This window comes from Pagrus major, chromosome 19, assembly GCF_040436345.1.
Source record: "Pagrus major chromosome 19, Pma_NU_1.0".
Classification (NCBI taxonomy): Eukaryota; Metazoa; Chordata; class Actinopteri; order Spariformes; family Sparidae; genus Pagrus; species Pagrus major.
Window position 1 is genome coordinate 18,390,696 of NC_133233.1, and position 17,956 is coordinate 18,408,651.

The 17,956-nt window shown below is 41.4% G+C and overlaps 1 protein-coding gene across 3 annotated transcripts in view; it reads right to left on the reverse strand.

The window, feature by feature from the left end:
* Positions 1 to 17,956, reverse strand: part of slc4a2b (solute carrier family 4 member 2b) — a 44,984-nt gene that overhangs the window by 9,337 nt on the left and 17,691 nt on the right. For 2 of the 3 annotated variants that reach the window (XM_073488902.1, XM_073488904.1), the window contains 6 exons: positions 17,671 to 17,834; positions 7,263 to 7,431; positions 6,917 to 7,152; positions 5,664 to 5,788; positions 4,528 to 4,748; positions 794 to 930 (listed from right to left, as the gene is read on the reverse strand). In XM_073488902.1, the coding sequence (XP_073345003.1) occupies positions 794 to 930; positions 4,528 to 4,748; positions 5,664 to 5,788; positions 6,917 to 7,152; positions 7,263 to 7,431; positions 17,671 to 17,721 (939 nt within the window). In that variant the 5' untranslated portion in view covers positions 17,722 to 17,834. Of the gene's footprint in view, positions 1 to 793; positions 931 to 4,527; positions 4,749 to 5,663; positions 5,789 to 6,916; positions 7,153 to 7,262; positions 7,432 to 14,957; positions 15,113 to 17,670; positions 17,835 to 17,956 lie in introns of those variants that run through there. The other variant, XM_073488903.1, reaches the window with a different exon arrangement.

The window sequence follows — 17,956 nt, forward strand, 5'->3', positions numbered from 1 at the left end:
GTGGAATACATCTCCCAGGATTGGGTACGATTCATGATTACTCTTTGAGTGATTAACCAAAGTCTGAAGTAGAAAATTAAAATTAAAACAAATCACGAGAAAGTTTTTTCCCCTCTGAACTTCCCCGAATTGCACCTGAATTAAAATCATTACACTGACACCTTTTTGCCATTTTAGAAAGATGATCTTAACCTCCCAACTTCTGCTTGAAATTGTTTTTTATCATGAATTACAGCCATAATCTTTAATATATTCTATTCCCCATACACAGATATCTTTAAATCCTGGGAATGGTTGTTGGTTTTCGTTGTTGCTTGAGAGTAGGACATCATAATCAATTCAAGGACTTGGAAAAAAATTAAATAGAAAACAGAATAAAAAAATAGAAAATAGTGTGACTTTTATCAACAACAACATCTTTATTTGATTCCTTGATTTAAACTGAGTGTTTGAGTGCTATATCTTTTAAAATCAAATAATTTCATAATTTAATATTCCATGTATTGAATAAATATCTTGTTTTTGATTGCCACAAATGATTATTTTCCTTTTACCTTCCCTACTTTCTATGAACAAAAATAGTTTTTCTATCACTACATCAAGTTTGCAAGTCCTTTATATCTGTTATATTATATTTGTGAACCTACCAAACCTCTGAAATGACAAAACAACATGTTCAACAAAGCAAATTTATGTAATGAAGGGGCTGAAAAACAAATGGGATAACCTGAAGACACACGTAATCAAACTTGCCGTGGCATTAATTGACACGTGTCCTGCTTAAATGTCTCACCTCATGTGGGGTTCGGTCCTGCTTGCGGCTGCGAGTGGTCGGCTCTTTGTGGTCTTTGCCAGTGTGCACCACTTGTCCCTTGGTGCTCTTTCTGACCAGGTGTCTGCGCACGCCAGGAACATCTTCAAAACGATGACCTGGTGGAGAAGAAGAGGAGGGAGGAAAGGTGAGATGTGTTTAAGAACACAGTCCAGACAGAGAAATATCTTCAGATACCTTCAAATGGTTACTTCTAACTATTTCCTCTATTTTTGAGCTATTTTACACACAAACACACTGACCAATCAAGGCAGCGGTAAACCGGCAACTCCCATTTTCTGCTAAGTAAAAGACTGTTTTTGTAAAAGGAGTCTGGTGGCTTTGAACAGAGCGATATAACGGCCCTTTCTGGTCAAAACAAAAGGATCACACCCTTTAACATAAGGTCTATCTCTATCCATAACAATCTGAGCCTGTCAGTTGCAAAAACATGCGCTTTTAGTGAACATATTCTGACTGGTGCATTGGCCCATAAGGATTACATTGGAGCCGCTGTCGCACATTTTGTGGCTGCCAAATCCTCAATCCACTGGACCAATTCCAAAACTATTTGTAGCCTACCTATTAGTCATTTCGGGCTGAAAAAGTGTGAGAAGAGGGCTTTGGTTTAAAAACACATAATTACCCTTTAAGTCCCAGTACAGAACACAAGCTGCTTTTATTTTCTGCACATGCCGACCTTACACCCCAAGTTCAAATCTCAGTCCCCCAAGTCACAGAGGGCAAAGCCACTTTGCTTTTGTGTCTGTGGTCCCTCAGCAGGGAGTAGAGTTACTCAGGCTGGCAGCACTACAGGCATTGAAAAGGATGTGGAGAGAGACACTGGAGGGCACGAATACGACACGACACTAAGGGTAGGACTCGAATTCAAAGATCAAAGGACCGGCCGGCAAAAACGGCTGATTCGCTCAAATTTAACAAAAAAATGGGTTAAGAAAAATCTCACAGTAATGTTTAAGCTGCAACAAGCATCTAAACTACACTTCCCAAATCACAAATAAATGGAAAAATAAATGTAATCTTACAGCTAGTCAATTTATCGTTTAGTCTATAAAATGTCAGAGAGAAAGAGAAGTCTTCAAATAGCTTCTTTTGTCCAAGCAACCATTTAAATCCCAAAGCCTCTTCCTTAACTATCACGAAAGACGAAAAAAAGCAGCAAATCCTGACATTTAAGAAGCTGGAACCAGCAAATGTTTGACATTTTTGCTTGAAAAATACCTGAAACTATTAATCAATTATCAGAATAGTATAAAATAACAATACATTTTCTTTGAATCGGCTAATTAACGCAGCTGTAGTGATATTCCCTTCAAAAATAACTGTCTTACCTTTATCAGAGCTTATATGTCCTATGAAACAAACAGTGAAGCTTTTACGGTTCTTCATCAATGTTTCAACTCATCTAAAAATCAGACAGTCGTTACAAGTACGAAAAAATAAATGTTCTAGCTTCTACAGAGAAGGTCCGCTGTCACGTTGCTCCATGATGCCTTAGTAAAGTGTGGGGCAGACCCTGGAGTAAAATGAGGCCTGACTGGCATGCACCTCTTGAAGGGAAGAGGAGGGCTTGTGGTGGGCGTAGGGTAAGTGCTGGCACGGCCGTCTGACTACGTGCCCCCTCGCTGCTTGCACTGCCGCGTGCAAATTGTGTAAGTTTTGACAAATGTGGAAAAACTTGCCCTTTCTTGATCGACGCCTGACCCCGGATCAGAATGCATCAGTGAGCAGAGGTGTTACTACGCTCAGGTCGGACAAAAGGGGAGGGACAGTGATCTAATAATTCCAATTGTTGAGCGGCAGCCAGAGACAGAAACACTTTCCCAGGACGATTTACAGTGGCGGGAAGCAGATAAAAGAAGACGCAGAGAATATCTGGTGATGAACGTGTCGGGAGGCTCGTCTCTGTGTCACTAAGCCCCATAATAATGAATATCTGGACAATATCAAGCCCATACCTCAGTCCACAGCCTCTTAAGTTTGCCTTCAACTCCACTTAATTCTTCCCCTTGTTTCATTCCACTAATGATTAAAGGTTGTGAACAGGTTCCACAATCAGCCACCATGTTGGCTCGGGCCCGAGTCCAGGGGCCTCAGCTGACAGCGGGAACGGCTAATTTAATAATGCGAGTCTGTCTGCCACACTCTCTGATAAGCTGCTGCTCTCTGCTGAGGGGTCGGCTCCCTGACGTAAATCTCCCTGGCCCTGAACATGACCCCATGCTGGGCCGGGGGCCGGGAACGTCACAGGGCAGCGGGGAACTGACTGCAATGAAGAAGGAACATCAGGGCGAGGTGGCCCCTCGCCTTCACCCTGATGTTTCTGGAGTATCAACAAATACAAGACTTTGTTATTGTTGCTGTCTAATCACACAGGAACAACTCAAAGGTGATTATTATATAAAAAATGAGGAGTTGAAAATAAAATACACACAAAACACCATCAGTGAGCCACGCATGCTGGAGAAACTTAGACTGTTTTGAGGCAAAACACAACCAAATGTTTGGACTTGTCCAAAGATTCAAATATTTTAGGACAATACCTCAAAGGAATGACAAGAAATTACAGATATATCTTAAATTATTGTCTGCTACTATAATAAAAAAAAGCAATTACTCGTTCATGGTTAGAAACTAATCTGTCTACAGTGATCCATGTGATTGACACTAACTCATCTATATTTCAGGATGGATAATATATGCACGTTTATCTCTACTCTGAACTACTTTACACCCTTATCTTTTCATTGTTTGCTTTACCATTCATGAATAATAATCATACGCAAAACTACAAACTACAACTTACTGACTGACACTTACTGACAAAAAATAGCAACTTTGAAAGTTAAACCCAAAACAATAATTTTAACTTTGACCACTTGGGGGCAGTGGGAGCTGAAAACACATGACTGACATACTGCCACTTCACAAAAATTCAGTCATTTTTAAGCTCTGTTTTTGGTCTCCACCAACTACTGAGGGAAATATCTGTCTCTTTAGCTGCTAAATGCTCCACTGTGTTCACGAACAAGTTGCTTTCTGTGTCCGTCTGCTGTTTGGTGCTGGGCAAGTAGCATACAGCTTCGACCAGCAGGTCTTTAGCTCACTCTATCGGTCTGTTAGTCAGTCAGTCCACACAAATTTCCTCACCCTTTCGCAGGCACAGTTTTCTCCTGAGGAGGATGGAGGTTTCTTTCATTTCTTTTTTCAAAAGAAAAAACTAAAAAGGGTTTTTTTCATGATGGGAAATCATACTTGACTCGAATCAAGGGTCTAAGGACAGATTGTAAAGCCCACTGAGGCAATGTGATTATGATTTTGGGTGATTTTGGGCTTTATTAATAAAATTTGATTTGATTTGGAGGCTAAAATGTGGCACGGAAGTCAAGTATAAACATACAAATATGTAGTTATTGCAAATTTGCAAACGACCACGAAGAGAGCGGTGAGAACGAACCAAAACATTAAAGTTGTGCGCAGTAAAACCGAAACAATGAGCTGAAAGATGTTGTGAAGAGCCGAGGAGAACTGCATGCCTGGATAATAATTTTCTGTGGGTTCATCACTACACGCGACTCCTTACACATACTAGTCATGTGATCCATTGTTGATATCAAAATCTTGATTATACTCTATTTAAAGTGGAAACTGACAACTTTTAAAAAAATCATTCGGTCGAGTTCATCTCTACTCACTCTTGATGCCATCGAGGTCAGCGGAGGCCAGCGTCTGAGCCTCGCTCTCGTCTGTAGGGATGCGCTGGTACTTGGCCTGCTCAGCACCCGTCATGTTGCCTGTGCGCCGGCGCTCCTGCAGATCGTAGCTGCGGCTGGCGGAGGACACCCGGGACAGTGGGATGTGCTCAGGTGGAACCGACTGGGTAGTCGGGCTGGAAGCGTCGGGTGAGGATGGTTTACTAGATAAAAGCAGAACAACAAGGCAAAGTTGTAGCTCAGAAATCAACAAATGACGGAGAAATTGTTGTTTTTTTGGTTTTTTTTCTTAAGTTGATTGAACATTTTACCCAAGAAACATTTATACGTGAAGCTGCAAGACATTTTTACCAACTTATTGCCACTGAACCAAAAATATTTCTCCTCTACAGCACTCCTTTTATAGTTATTTCTTTTCTCCCTCTTACTTGGTGTTTTTTGGTTGTTAGAGGAATAACATCTCTACACTTTAGTTGGTTATAACCTTTTGATTAATGTATTAGACCCCTCTAAAATTTAAATACACAAAAAACAATAAAAAAGTAAAGAGATCTTGTGATAAAAGACGCTCCGCACTTTCAAAACAAACAGAAAGAACTCACCGTCCTTTAAATGTCAGTTGTCGGCAGCATTTCAACTCTTTCGAACTCAATTATGTCCCGCTTATATCAGGATGTTATATAAACCAAATCCCCTGTTATTAGGTTGTTCTTTGATCGACTGAAAACAAGCAAAAGGTATACACGCAGCTTTATCCCAGCTCAGATGTGACCGTCATGAGATAGAAGAGTAAATGTCATAGGGGGAGCCTGGGGCTGCTGAGGTGTGTTGTGTCGTCTATAGCGACAGGTGATATATGGGTCTCTGAGGAGCGGATTACTTGGGTCCGTCAGATCATGCCCAGCAGGCCCACTGGATGCCTGAGACATGGTAACGTACAGTCTGTGCCTGACTGGCCAATTAAACATGTGCCTGAGCAGTGTCAACCAATCAGAACGTCTGTGAGAACATTTCAGAGACATGGCAAAAACAAGCTTTATGCAATCATCACAGCAGGAAAAGCATGATTATAAACCGGAGTCTTTCTTTTTCAAGTCAAATAACTAGACTTGACTCACTCTGAGGAAGATGCATCTTCGGTATCTGCTCCTTCGCCAGACTGTGGCACGATTTCCAGCTTACGGGCTGAGCGAGGACTTTCTTTGTCACTTTTGGCCGCATGGTCTTCATCCGAAACAAAGAACTGTGGAGAGAATACAGAGCGTCAGAGCACTGCTTACTGTAAAAACAGGCAATGAACCAAAATACAAACCAATAACTTCAGAAATGGCAGATAAAATCAAGGAATTGCTTTAACGATCTGTATTTACTGCTAAATTTTACAAATGATGTTTTCTTTGAGGAATCCAGAGATTTGGAGAAATGTATAATCTTTACTGTGAAAAACAAGGACGCTGTCATATCTGGATCTGGATTAAGCGCAAGTTGATGCGGACATAAAGTCAGCAGACCAAGAAAAGTAAACCCTTCTCAGTTCACATGCTTTGTTGAAGCTGGTCTCTCCTTTTCTTTTGTCAAATATATTTAAACCGCTACAAAGAAAATGGGACAAAAACGTAAAAAGCTGAATCCAGACAGACGAAAGCTGCAGCAGACAAACAGTTCATGAAATTAAAGTAAAACAACTTATCTCAAACGTGTTCTACTAAATTCATCAGCAGCAGTAGCATTCAGTTACATTGTTATCTGCTTAAATCTGGTTTAGTTTTGTGAAGCGTAATAACAACTAAACATGAAACCCACTGATGAATGATTGAGGCGATACTGAAATATTCATAGAGGAAAATATGGAAACGCTTCAACAGCGACGAGCAGGTTGGCTATCAGTACAGTGAGCGCTGAAGGCTCAATTAGCCACATTTGAATGCAAATTACACAGGACATTAACAGACACCTTACACCTACAGGACATTATCAGGGATTCTCATTAAAGGTTAAAGTTAAGTGTCATTTCATTATTATTTTACGACACCGGCGTTGTAGAATGTCCTTTAAGTCCTTTTAACTAAACTATACAAGAATACATAAAAAGACTGACCAACATTTTATCTGCTGGTGCAGGCTAATGACAAGGTCATGCATTTATTATGGTGTGTTGAATAATTACAGTGCATTAGAGTACACTGTGTTAGAGATGATGTCATCATTAGGTTTGCCATCTTATCCAATGGCGTCATTATCTGAATATTTTTAATTTTTATGTTATCAAAAGACTAGAAGACACAAATGACCCTAAAAGTCAGTCCATATCAGTGTGTTTCCACTCGCTCAAAAAATTCACTTCAGGATTAGTGTGAGGTTGAATGATTACCTCCACATCTTTGACTCTCTCCGACTCAGCTGGAGCTGAAGCAGAAGTGGTCTCTGTTGCCTCCTCTTCCTCCTCCTCCTCCTCATCCTCTCCCTCCTCTATGGGGCCGCTGCTGGGAACATGGCTGCTCTTGTGATCTTTGTCCTTCCTCCTCTTCTTGCTGTTCTTCTTCCTGCGTCCCTCGGAGGGCAGCTTGGACAGAGGTCGGTGGATGTGGTGAGAGGAGTGACGGTTGTCTGCGGAGGGGAAACGGGGTTCAATTTAAACATGTACAAAAAGTGCCAGCTGATAAACTCCTTGGCTTAATGAATGTTGAGATGCTTCGAACGTCAAGGAGACTGCTTACATTCGATGTCCTCCTCGTGGTAGTTGTGGTGCTGTTCATCAGGCACCACGGCAGCAGGGCTCAGGATCTGCTGGAAACGCTGGACGCCCAAAGCTTTGTTCAGGTCCCCATCATCCTCCTCCTCACGGCGCGGAGTCCCGTGTCGTGATGAGGCGGCGGGAGCCTCTGGCTGCAACACAAACAGCAAATGGACAAATGCATTAAGCACAATCTGCTTTTGTATTTGTTATTATTCATTCATTATTCATCTATAAGCTACTGGACCTCTCTTGGGATCAATAAAGTATCAATGTATCTGTCTCTATATCTGTTTATGTATCTATATCAGTCAACTGTTTAGAATAAAGTGTTCAATATTAATAGATTAATAATATTACAAGACATTAGGAAATAAATGACTAGATATATAATACATATAAGAAATGCAAGTTTGTGAAATAATCCAGTAAATATTTAAAACTTTAATTGGAAACTGACAACTTCTGCCCACCCAAGTGGTATTATTATTGGCGTTACCACCAACAACATGAAATGCGAGTTTAATCATAAATTTACTCTATAATGGAGATGTGAAAGCAGATAGAAATGGTGCCAGGCTGCCACCCCGACTGGATTTTACTTAAAAGTGGAAACTGACAACTTTCGCCTCCCATAGCGTTTCCAAGTGGTATTATTGTTGGCGCCACTGTCGTAAAAACAACTGGATCACTTTCTCTCAACTACTAACAACACGGGACAAAACTTGGGTTTATTCATTTATTTAGTCTACAAAGGAGACATGAAAGCACATAGAATTGGTGCCTGACAGCCAGCCTGACTCACTCACTGAATCACCAGTCGGCCTTCATTTCATCAGAGGTTTCGTGCCCGGTGGCAGAAAAAAACTACATAGTGAGGTTTAACGGGAACTAATCTCAACGCCGATGGTGTCATTCTACAGTCATTACATTGTGCAATCAGCATTTACTTCGAACAGTTTTGCTGCAGGTTTTTTTTCCATTTATTTTTGCAGTTTATTTTTCAATATGTCCTTTTTCCAGTGTCTGTTTTTGTCATTCAGAATAAGTAGTGAACAGTCTAGACTGTAGCTGTGTCCCAGTTACTAACTGCATGAAGAATATGCCAATCTTTGTCCGTTTCTACCAACAGGAAATTATGCAATATGTGCAAAGGCAATCAAACTGACAAAGTACTTCTGCCAGTTCAACCTGACAAAGAGCCATAAAAGTGTTTCTCCATAAAATCCAGAGTTATTTTGGTCTTCTGGATCTGTTTTGTCACTATTCACAAATAGTTTTATTGTTTTCCAGCTGTGATAAGCTTCTACTTTTCCTTTGCGCATTGCATTGTGGGAGAGTCCATCAACAGCACACTCAAAAATGTATTTTTTTTTTAGTAGTTTTCCATTGTGATCACACAACATAACTAGTCTGTAAAGTTAATTTGGGACCCTTTCACTTCAGCCAACACTAGAGGGAGTTCTGGTTCTGCAAAGCACACCGCAGTCAGGACATCATATGACGAGCCCTCTCATGCAAGCTTTCCAGAGACTGAGCCTTAAATTGGAAACAATAGCCATGTGCATTGATCAGTTACTCTTTTTCCACACTGTGGTGTGACAGGGATCATGTGGGTGATAAGAGATCTGTTTTCTTGCAGCGGGATGCTGCGCCCTGCTGTGCCCTGCTCTGCCGGTGGGATGTTGTGAGAAGGATTAGCTGGAGGGACACAGCGAGTGGATCTACTCTGGCTAACAGGATCGAGCTGCAGCCACCTCACGTCAGACTTAATGTTGCCATGGCTACTGCGCAGAGGCCTGCGATCCTGCGGAGAACCCTCCCTGTGGCAAAACTCAGGGGCCACAAGTCACCTGATGCTTCCACAAACGGTTCTCAGGACACCCAACATGTCAATCATATATTAAGTTTTCTCCAGTGCTGCAGGGTGTAACAGAAAGAACGTGATTATGTGCAGTCACTCTTCTCCCAACTGCAGCTCCTGCTTAGTTTTGGGTCACACTGTGTTCAGTCTTCCTACATATTTCCTAAAATTCAGTACTTCTCCATATGCTTTGGATTGGCAGCTCTGGTTGGAGGCTAGCTCAAGTGTTGGTAGAGTAGAGAGCCAACAATCAATCAATCTTTCTCCAAGAAGTTACATTTGGTTGTACACAACACAACATGTGCTACAATATATTCAAAATTACAGTAATAAAAAGTATATTCAATCAAGCACTACACATAAGTAATATAGATTTACTTTAAAATTGTATGAAATTGCATTTCCATACACCATACTTCTACTCGACTGGCAGCAAATTTCATATAAATACTTTGTACTTTTTATGCCACTAAATTTCCCAACAAAGTCATTTTTTGTTGTGGTGCCATTCATGCGCCTGTGTTACATGTAGCCTACAGCTAACAGATACGGTTGCTTGGTAATAGTACTTTTGCTGTGCTAAGGCCAAAGTTATCAACATTCTCTAGTAATGTATCACAGGGCAAAGAAAAAATGTTACGTAATGAGCCAGTTGTTCTGCTGCCATCTGGCAAAAGATACAGAAGTATTCACTGGCGTACCACCAGACTACAGTTTAGCTTCTTCTTTCCTCAGGCTGTCAGATTCCTCAATTCATCATCAACACTCCACCATAAAAATAGTGTTAATTTTTGATATCTAACCCATTGGCAGACATTAAGAACAATTATAAATAGCCAATCATCTCGCTGATGGTCTCGTTTGCTTTTGTAGGTCATATAGAGGGCATCAGTATTAAATTAAGACTGCTTCATAACCAGTTAATGGTTCCAAAGACTTTTTCCAGCAAAAACTGCATCAAGCACCAAAAATAAATCCTGAAATATGACATTCAATCACATCAACTCTTTCCATCAACTTAAATTAACACATTACATACCAAATAAGAAGCGGTAACTCCTTATAAACCAGCTTTGCCACTTTGTTTGTTCCACTTTTAGAATATTTTCCACATTCACAAGAAAATGTGAACAGGAAACTCGAGAGTGCATCCTGAATTTATCGTGCATACATCTCGACAGATGTTCATGAATTAAGGCATGTCCAAAGAAAGTGTGAAAAACAGCTTCCCATGACCCACATAACGTTTTTACATGCCACACTAAAGCGACAGAAAAAGAAAACCCCGCACTGAACTGTGGACAAGCTGAGACTTACGAGTAAAAGGAGAGAGAGGTCAGTATGTTAGGCACACATTCAATATTGACCCAAGGTTCAAATCCTCATATAGCTTTTCTCCCTGACAGATCAAACCTCTGTGACCTCCAGAACAAACTGCCGAAGACAATTCAGCACGTAAGAGCACCACTTTCCTTCCAAATTAAAAAGGACTTAAACTGAAAGTGTGCCTATATAAAACACGTCATAAATTAAAAAGACAACCTCTCTGTAATTAGTTATCACCCCACGTCCACGTCACTATCTCAATCCTTCAGTATTTAATTAGATGGCTGGGCCAAAACCCTTAAGTGCACGTATCCCATCCAGATGTGTGCTGCTACACTATCCGCCAGTTTATTTTTACAGAGCTCTCATTCATATCATGGTTTCACAGTGCATCCCTAGAGGTGGGATGGATGTGTGAAGGATTCGCAAAGAGGCGAGAGAAATTTCCACAACCGAAACCATGTGCAAAAACACGCCGGGGGGAGCCGAGTAAAAACAAAACTGACCAGACAATGAAGAAAGCTTTTGACGAATATTTTTTGAGGAGTTTCGGAGACTTACCTCGCTCATGGCAACGTGAGCTTAATCGCAATTTTTTAGTGGCGAAGAGTGTCGCTGCTCTCCACCATGACAGCACAGGAGCTCTGACCCTCACCACCTCGATTAAGAACCGCAGGCAGGAGATATCCCTCTACCTCCTGCTTATCAAAGCCTCGTGATGCCCTAATCAGAGCTGTATCGGCCAACCTGCCACCTTCACCAGTCTGCCCATTGTGCCGGGACAGAATAAACAAGACTCTCGTTCTCGCTTTGAGGACAAATGCTGACTGAAAGGACAAGCCGTGTTTGAACAGCCCCGGAACAAAACCTCACGTTGACATTCATCTCGACACTTTAACTTTGCCACATGAAGCCTAAATATTGACCTTAGTTCTCTTAAGTCAACGCGCCTTGAAGGGCAACGTAAATGCATAGGAACTAAACATGCAAAGATTTTCAAAGGATGCATTTTTTTTTAGGGCTAATATTGACAGAGGAGATGTTAAGTAACCGGCTGGAATGAAATGTGATTAAAGTGTCGCGTGTGCAAGAAAAGGTAACACTGATGGCTATTTTCTACTTGACAAATGGCTGAAATGACATATTAGTGGTTAATCATTTGACCTGTGAACAAAAAAAACCTTAAACTGAGCAATTTATTAACCAAAGTTGTGTGGAACTTTTTGAGGAAAGACTCTGAAGCTGAAATGCTGAGTGCAGACATGCTGGCAGCCCTCATAATTTCTGATAACTGTGCGTCTAATCTTGTCCTAGCAATCAATAACATCCCCAAAATAGAAAAGAATTAGAATCTATGTCCACTTGTGGCAATAAGCAAGCCAAGACGCTTATCCACTGCTGTTATCCAAAGAAAGCAAATATTGTAAAAACAATTAACCACTGTGTATTTAAAATTTTAAACCTTATGATCAACAGTGTATCCTGGGCAGGAAATATTACTTGGCACAGGAAAAACACAAATAATGTAAATCATTAGCTTTTTTGCTTAAAAATTGCATTGAAAGAAGTGCCAGAAAAGAAGTTATGCTAGCAGCTCTGTGAGCCTGTGTTTGGGCAGAGAAGTAGCTATTACAGCTGCAGTCTGCGGGCCATTTCTTTATTCCTTTTTTTGACTCAGGAATGGTTTGGATGCGTGTATTAAATCCCAGTTGTTTGACCTTAGCATGCTAAAATGCAATGACAATGGTAATCAGCGTTGAGGGTAGCACATTACAGTAGTAGTTAACAAGTTTCTAATAGGATATGTGGGGACATGCTATACATGGTTAGGTCGGTTAGATTCTCCATAATTCAGTTGTTCAGTTCATTCAACAGAAACCATAAAGATTCTTGGCAATCTGTGCAATAGTTGTTGAGATATTTCAGTTTGGACCAAAGAGGTGGAAGAAGAAGTTTTAAACCTGAATGACTAACACCAGGCAGCAGGAATATTAGCCCCAACAGACAGCAGAAAAAACTAATAAAAACAACGTAATGTTCTTTATCTTAAATCTATTCAGAATTATGCATCACAATAAAATAGCCTTTAATTTTCTTAGCTAGCAAAAAAAGGGGTTAATTTTTGTGAAGCAGCATAGTTCATACACTTTTAAAAAGTAGTTTGAATGTGCATTGGCTGACTGTGTTGAATAATGAAGTGGACACTCGACAGTGTGCGGAGGCTGCAGAGAGGAGATTATCTGTGTCGTGAGGTAGGCTCAAATCCCACACAGTCAGCACTTGGAGGGGAAAGGGGGGAGATAGGCTGCGGATGTCGCGGCAATCTTGTCGTACCGTGTGGCTGTTGAGTCACTGCATTCCTGCGTATCTTGACATTAGTCTGCGAGGAGATCCGAGTGCACAGTGTGCTTTCTGATTTTTATGTGGCAGCGTGCGAGTTGTAAACCTGTGAATTCTGTATTACGCAAGCACCTTTTTTCTTAACCTTCCTATTACGTCACGAATTAAAAAGGCATGTTTGTACTGCTTAGAATCAATACAAATGTATACGTCATATACTGTGAATTTAATAAAGAGGTCCTCCAATCAGTCCGAGAGTGGAAAATGTGCCTCCAATGCTTTGTTGTGGCTTTCTCGTTGGTGACTGATTATATTTGCATTGGGAATTGGGCATTCAGTAGTCAACAGTTTAGCATTTCATATTATGCAAACAGATTTCAGTAGCTAAACAAGGAAAAATGATTTGCCTGAGATTGTGTTGTCACGCCTCAGTCTTATCTAAAGACAGGCGAAGATTCAGGGGGATTCTGCAGAGGCTGCTGGTTGAACGTCATAGGAAGTGTATGAGGTTAGAAAGTAGTAAAACATGATGATAGATAGGAGGAGGTGAGAACTGTACTGAGTCTCTATCTTAAGTTTGATGGCTCACTTCCGGACAGCAACTGTCTCACTGCGTGTCACTGATACGGTTGTGCTCTAATGTCAAAGTTCACTCTTGCAACACCGGGATGGAGACATGATGACAGCAACGCTTGGGTGCATGTTTTCGTCTCAGTATCTTCCAACTCAGTGGAGTCAAAGAAAACTATGAGGGGTAACGAAATAATGAAGAAGACAAAGTGAATCAAAAACACGGATCATTTTGAACTGTCAGACTTCAAAGCTTCCAAATTTTATAATTTATATAGAGATCAATGCCATTTTCATGCAAGTATGAAGCTGTCAGCAGGGCCGAGCTTAGCTAAGCATAAAGACTGGGAACAGAGAAAACAGCTAGCCTGTCCAAAGGTAACAAAATCTTCCAGCCAGCATACCCAAACTCAAAAATTACACCCGATATCTTGTTTGTGCACAAAACAACATGTCAAGTTCAGTTTCTCAAATCTGTCCAGAGTGAGCCATCTTCCCAAGCAAATCAATAAAGGATCTCTGAAACATCTCAGCGCTGTCGGGTGCCTTTGTACCAGTCAGTTGTTTGTCTCTGTGCACATGGGATAAGCGTGGAAGTACAGCTGGAGGCTATCAGTTAGCTAGCTTTGACGTTTCTTTGAATAAATCCCAAAGTGTTGAACCATGAAGTAATAATTCAACATCTCTTGGCAAAATGCAGCAACTTGCTTGACTTTTTGTCAACGCAGTGAGGTTGCCAGCAGAGACTCAAGGACTCCCAGCCCAAAATTTGTCTGGCACATAACCCCAGTCCTGTTAGCAGCTTTTATGCTATGCTAAGCTAACAGTCGCCCAGCTCTAGTTTCATATTTGCAGTACTTTACTGACATGAGTGTGGTATCAATCTTCAAATCTGACTCTGACCAAGAACGTAAACCGGTGCATTTCCAAAAGTGTGAAACTATTCTTCAAATGTGTCAGAGACCAATGGTTGCAACGGATGCAGCAGTTATATGCACTGCTAAGAATGCCCTAAAAGCAAGACACTGAATCCCTACCGGCTCCAGAGGCTCTGTTCTGCTGCTGACCCTGACCTCTGGCCTTTCTGTGTTAAACAAGAAGGAAAAAGAAACAAACAGTTTTAGGTTTAATATCGCTTCCTCCTGTTAATCACATAAAACCAGTCGTAACTGTCGAGAAACCTATAATAATTCACCTGCTGACATAAGAGGGGTGACTCTGTAACTAGTGAGGCATTGAGACCACATTAGGTAGTAATTATTACCTTGGATTTCTAATGCCTGAGAAAAGTCAACGAGCTGTGGACACAAGTAAAAATGCATCTTGAAAGCGCCAGACCTGGACTGAACATTAACTAGCTGCTGAGTTCGTGTTGAGGTTACATTTACCTAAAGAACCAAAAGTCAGGCTATGTATAGGCTTAGGAGACGTATATTTGCTCCGTTTCGGATAATGTATAACGACTGACGTGGAACGATAAGAACAACCCTAAATATCACACACAGGAACAGAAAGCAAAGCGTGCTTCGGGCTCACGTGTTACGCTGAGTCCTCTATGCTCGAGCTGAACAAACTCACCTTGAATGTATAAAGAAAGTCCATCAAATTACACACAGGTGTGTATCTGCAGCTTTAAAAATACAGCCAGATAGCTATATTTGTTATCCAATGTCAAACGTTAGAGCAACAGGTGTCGGTCACTTTTATGGAAGACGACCTGTTTCCCATTTCAGTTAGCCCTTGTCACATGACCGGGGCAGATCTTCAGGATAGGAAGAAGACATTACTCAGTTTCACAACGTTAGCCCTTAAAAACAGGATTATCTGAACTCTCCCTGACCACACACACGCACACACAAACACACATTGTTCAGGAGATAATAATTAACTTGGTGGAGTTGGAGCCAATAGAACAACCAATAACTGCTGAGAGAGGTTGACTGTCATACAGCAAACATTTTTATCTTGTACACCAGCTCCCTGCTGGCAAACCGCATGAGAGACGAGTTATACTCTGGAAGACAATCTCAGTTTTATGGCAGTGAACTGTCTCACTGGCTATAAAAAAAAGCAATAAAGACATACTGAATTTGAAGAGGCTAGACAGAATAACTTAAAAGGGTGTCGTCAACACCTTCGTGTTCAAGTTCAATGAGTTGCAAAAGGGTGGGCCTGGTAATCTTTACAGCAGTCGATAGTATTTTTATCTTGATTAAAGCCATTTTGTGCAACGCATGAAACTGAATGTAATCGTAAATCAATGTTTTCTAGGTAATTATAGACCAGAGGCTTTCTTGGAAACCTCACATAGCTTAAAGAAAGACAGAAGTGTCCCTAACATGCTGTACTTCTCACTAATTTTGACATATTTTTAGTTACTGTGTGGAGGTGTGGGGAGCTGGTGGTGTTAAAGCTCACCAAATTATGATCACAGAAATACATCTGGCCCTCTTGACATAATATGTTCCTGACTGTTTTAATAAGATGAAAATCTGGGCGCAAATTCCATGAAATCCATGGCCTTTCGGTCTATCTGCACATCTTTAATGGATCAGTAGTTAAGCGTCCTGAATACTTTGCATTCTATCCCGCAACTGGTGGAGTTGGATTTCAAACTTGGACAGCACTTGTGTTGTTTATGTCGAGCGAGGAGTCCCCCTTCTAGATTACATGCAGGTAGATGCAGAGGGATGCCAGCATGGTCACATAGTTGTGCAACACTGGAGGAAGGAAGCAGCTGACTGAAAAATGCAAAGCAAAGGGAAAGCAAGCATTTCCTACACTGGCGTTAGAGCAGCATGAGCATGTCTTCAGGGCTGTTTGAAGAATGTGTGCTCTTTTCAGTCAGAAATTATTCTCAAAAGTACAATGTGCAGCCTGTTCTCACTGCCATGCAGCATGTCAGATACTGCAGCCACACTGTAGTTACCCCTCTAGTGTCATTTCTGGAATTTCTGTTGCGTGAGTGAGTTAACAAACCTTGGTACCGTTAATTACAGTCGAAATATTGTCATAATATGGGAAATGTTATTTTCTAGGGATGCTTTATTTTGAAAGTCTCAGCAGACGTCGCAAGAAGATTTTGGTCCTAACTTGACTGCAGAGCCCTTCACGTGCATAACGGATGCTAGAGGGGTAAGTAGAGCGTCATAGTTTGAGACTTAAGGCCACTGAACAAGCTGCTGTATTTGACGAGTCTGGAGTGAGAGCGTGTTGGAATAAAAGCCAATCATAAATCTGTCAGAAGAAGTGGCTGAGTGAGTGGAAAATCTTTTTCTTGTTTGCTCCCACTGTGCTAGAAACTTGACTTTATCCACTCACCTACACATTCAACCCACGGCACAGTGAGCTCTCTTCAATTTCGGCTGTTGAAAGTCGCTCTGGGAAAAGTAGAAACCCTTAACTAAAGTAAAAGAACATGATAAAGGCCGGATAAGCGGGGTAAGTTAGTTAAAATAAAAAGTCGCAGTTCTTATACTTCCTGGAACACAATCGAACATAATTCCAGGAATGCAGTAACCATCGCAAACCGATGATATCCAACAACATGAGGCTATTCATGGGGTGGATTTGTCCTTTAAGCTTGGGATATTTTCTGCTGCAGCATCTTAATCATCCCGAGCTGGACTTGTTGAGAACCACTTGAGTCAAGGAATGCTGCTTTCTTTAGCTGCAGCGCCCTTGGGGCACCATGTTTATCACATCAATCCCACCAGAAGCCATGCAATTATGTTTTTCAATATGTGCCAATATTATTTTTGTGTTCCCAACACTGGCAAAATATCGATTTCAAGAAAAGAGGAAGGAAACGGTTTCAGTTGTGGGGCCGTTGACATTCTTCAGTGCTCAAATGAAAAGGGAAATTCAACAGGAGCTGCTCTCTGTAAGAGTTTTTGAACTATTCTGAACATTTTTATTTGCAGTCAGATATACTGCCTTTTGCCAGCGGATTGGCTCTAGGATGTGACTGAATTTGTACACACATAGCTCTGAAGGGAAGAGCACTGTCCAAAATACACACTCTGATGCCAGAGAGGACTGAGGGAGCTGATGCAGCGTAAATCCAGCACAAAGAAAATATGAATCAAAGCAGAGGAAAGTTTGGAGCTGAGAAGCTACAGAACATAAGCTGATAATTGTGAGTGCCATCTCTTCCCGGACAGCATTTAACCTAGTTTGTCACCAGGGTCACAAACTCTTCCACATGTGTTTCATCATGTGGCTGACAACGCCTGAGCTTGACCTGACGGGACAGACTGAGGCTTTTCTGTATGCGGCTGTGAGGACTTACACTGTGAATAACCGATGCCACGGCGTCAGTAATCTGTTTGGGGTTGCTCATGGCTCCACAGTGGGAATCGCTGCTGGAGAGGCTCTGGAAAGCTGGGTTGGATTGGTGCGGCTTTAGCCCTTCTCTTTCTCACTGGGACTCAGACAGCTTTTGGGCAGCATAACCTGGAGACACACACAGATGTGAGGGTTAGTCCACATGAAGCTGGAGATACAAAACATGAGGCAACAAGATACCATAGCTGTGAGCCAGTAATCTCTCAATATGAAGTGCAGTCAGAGAGGAT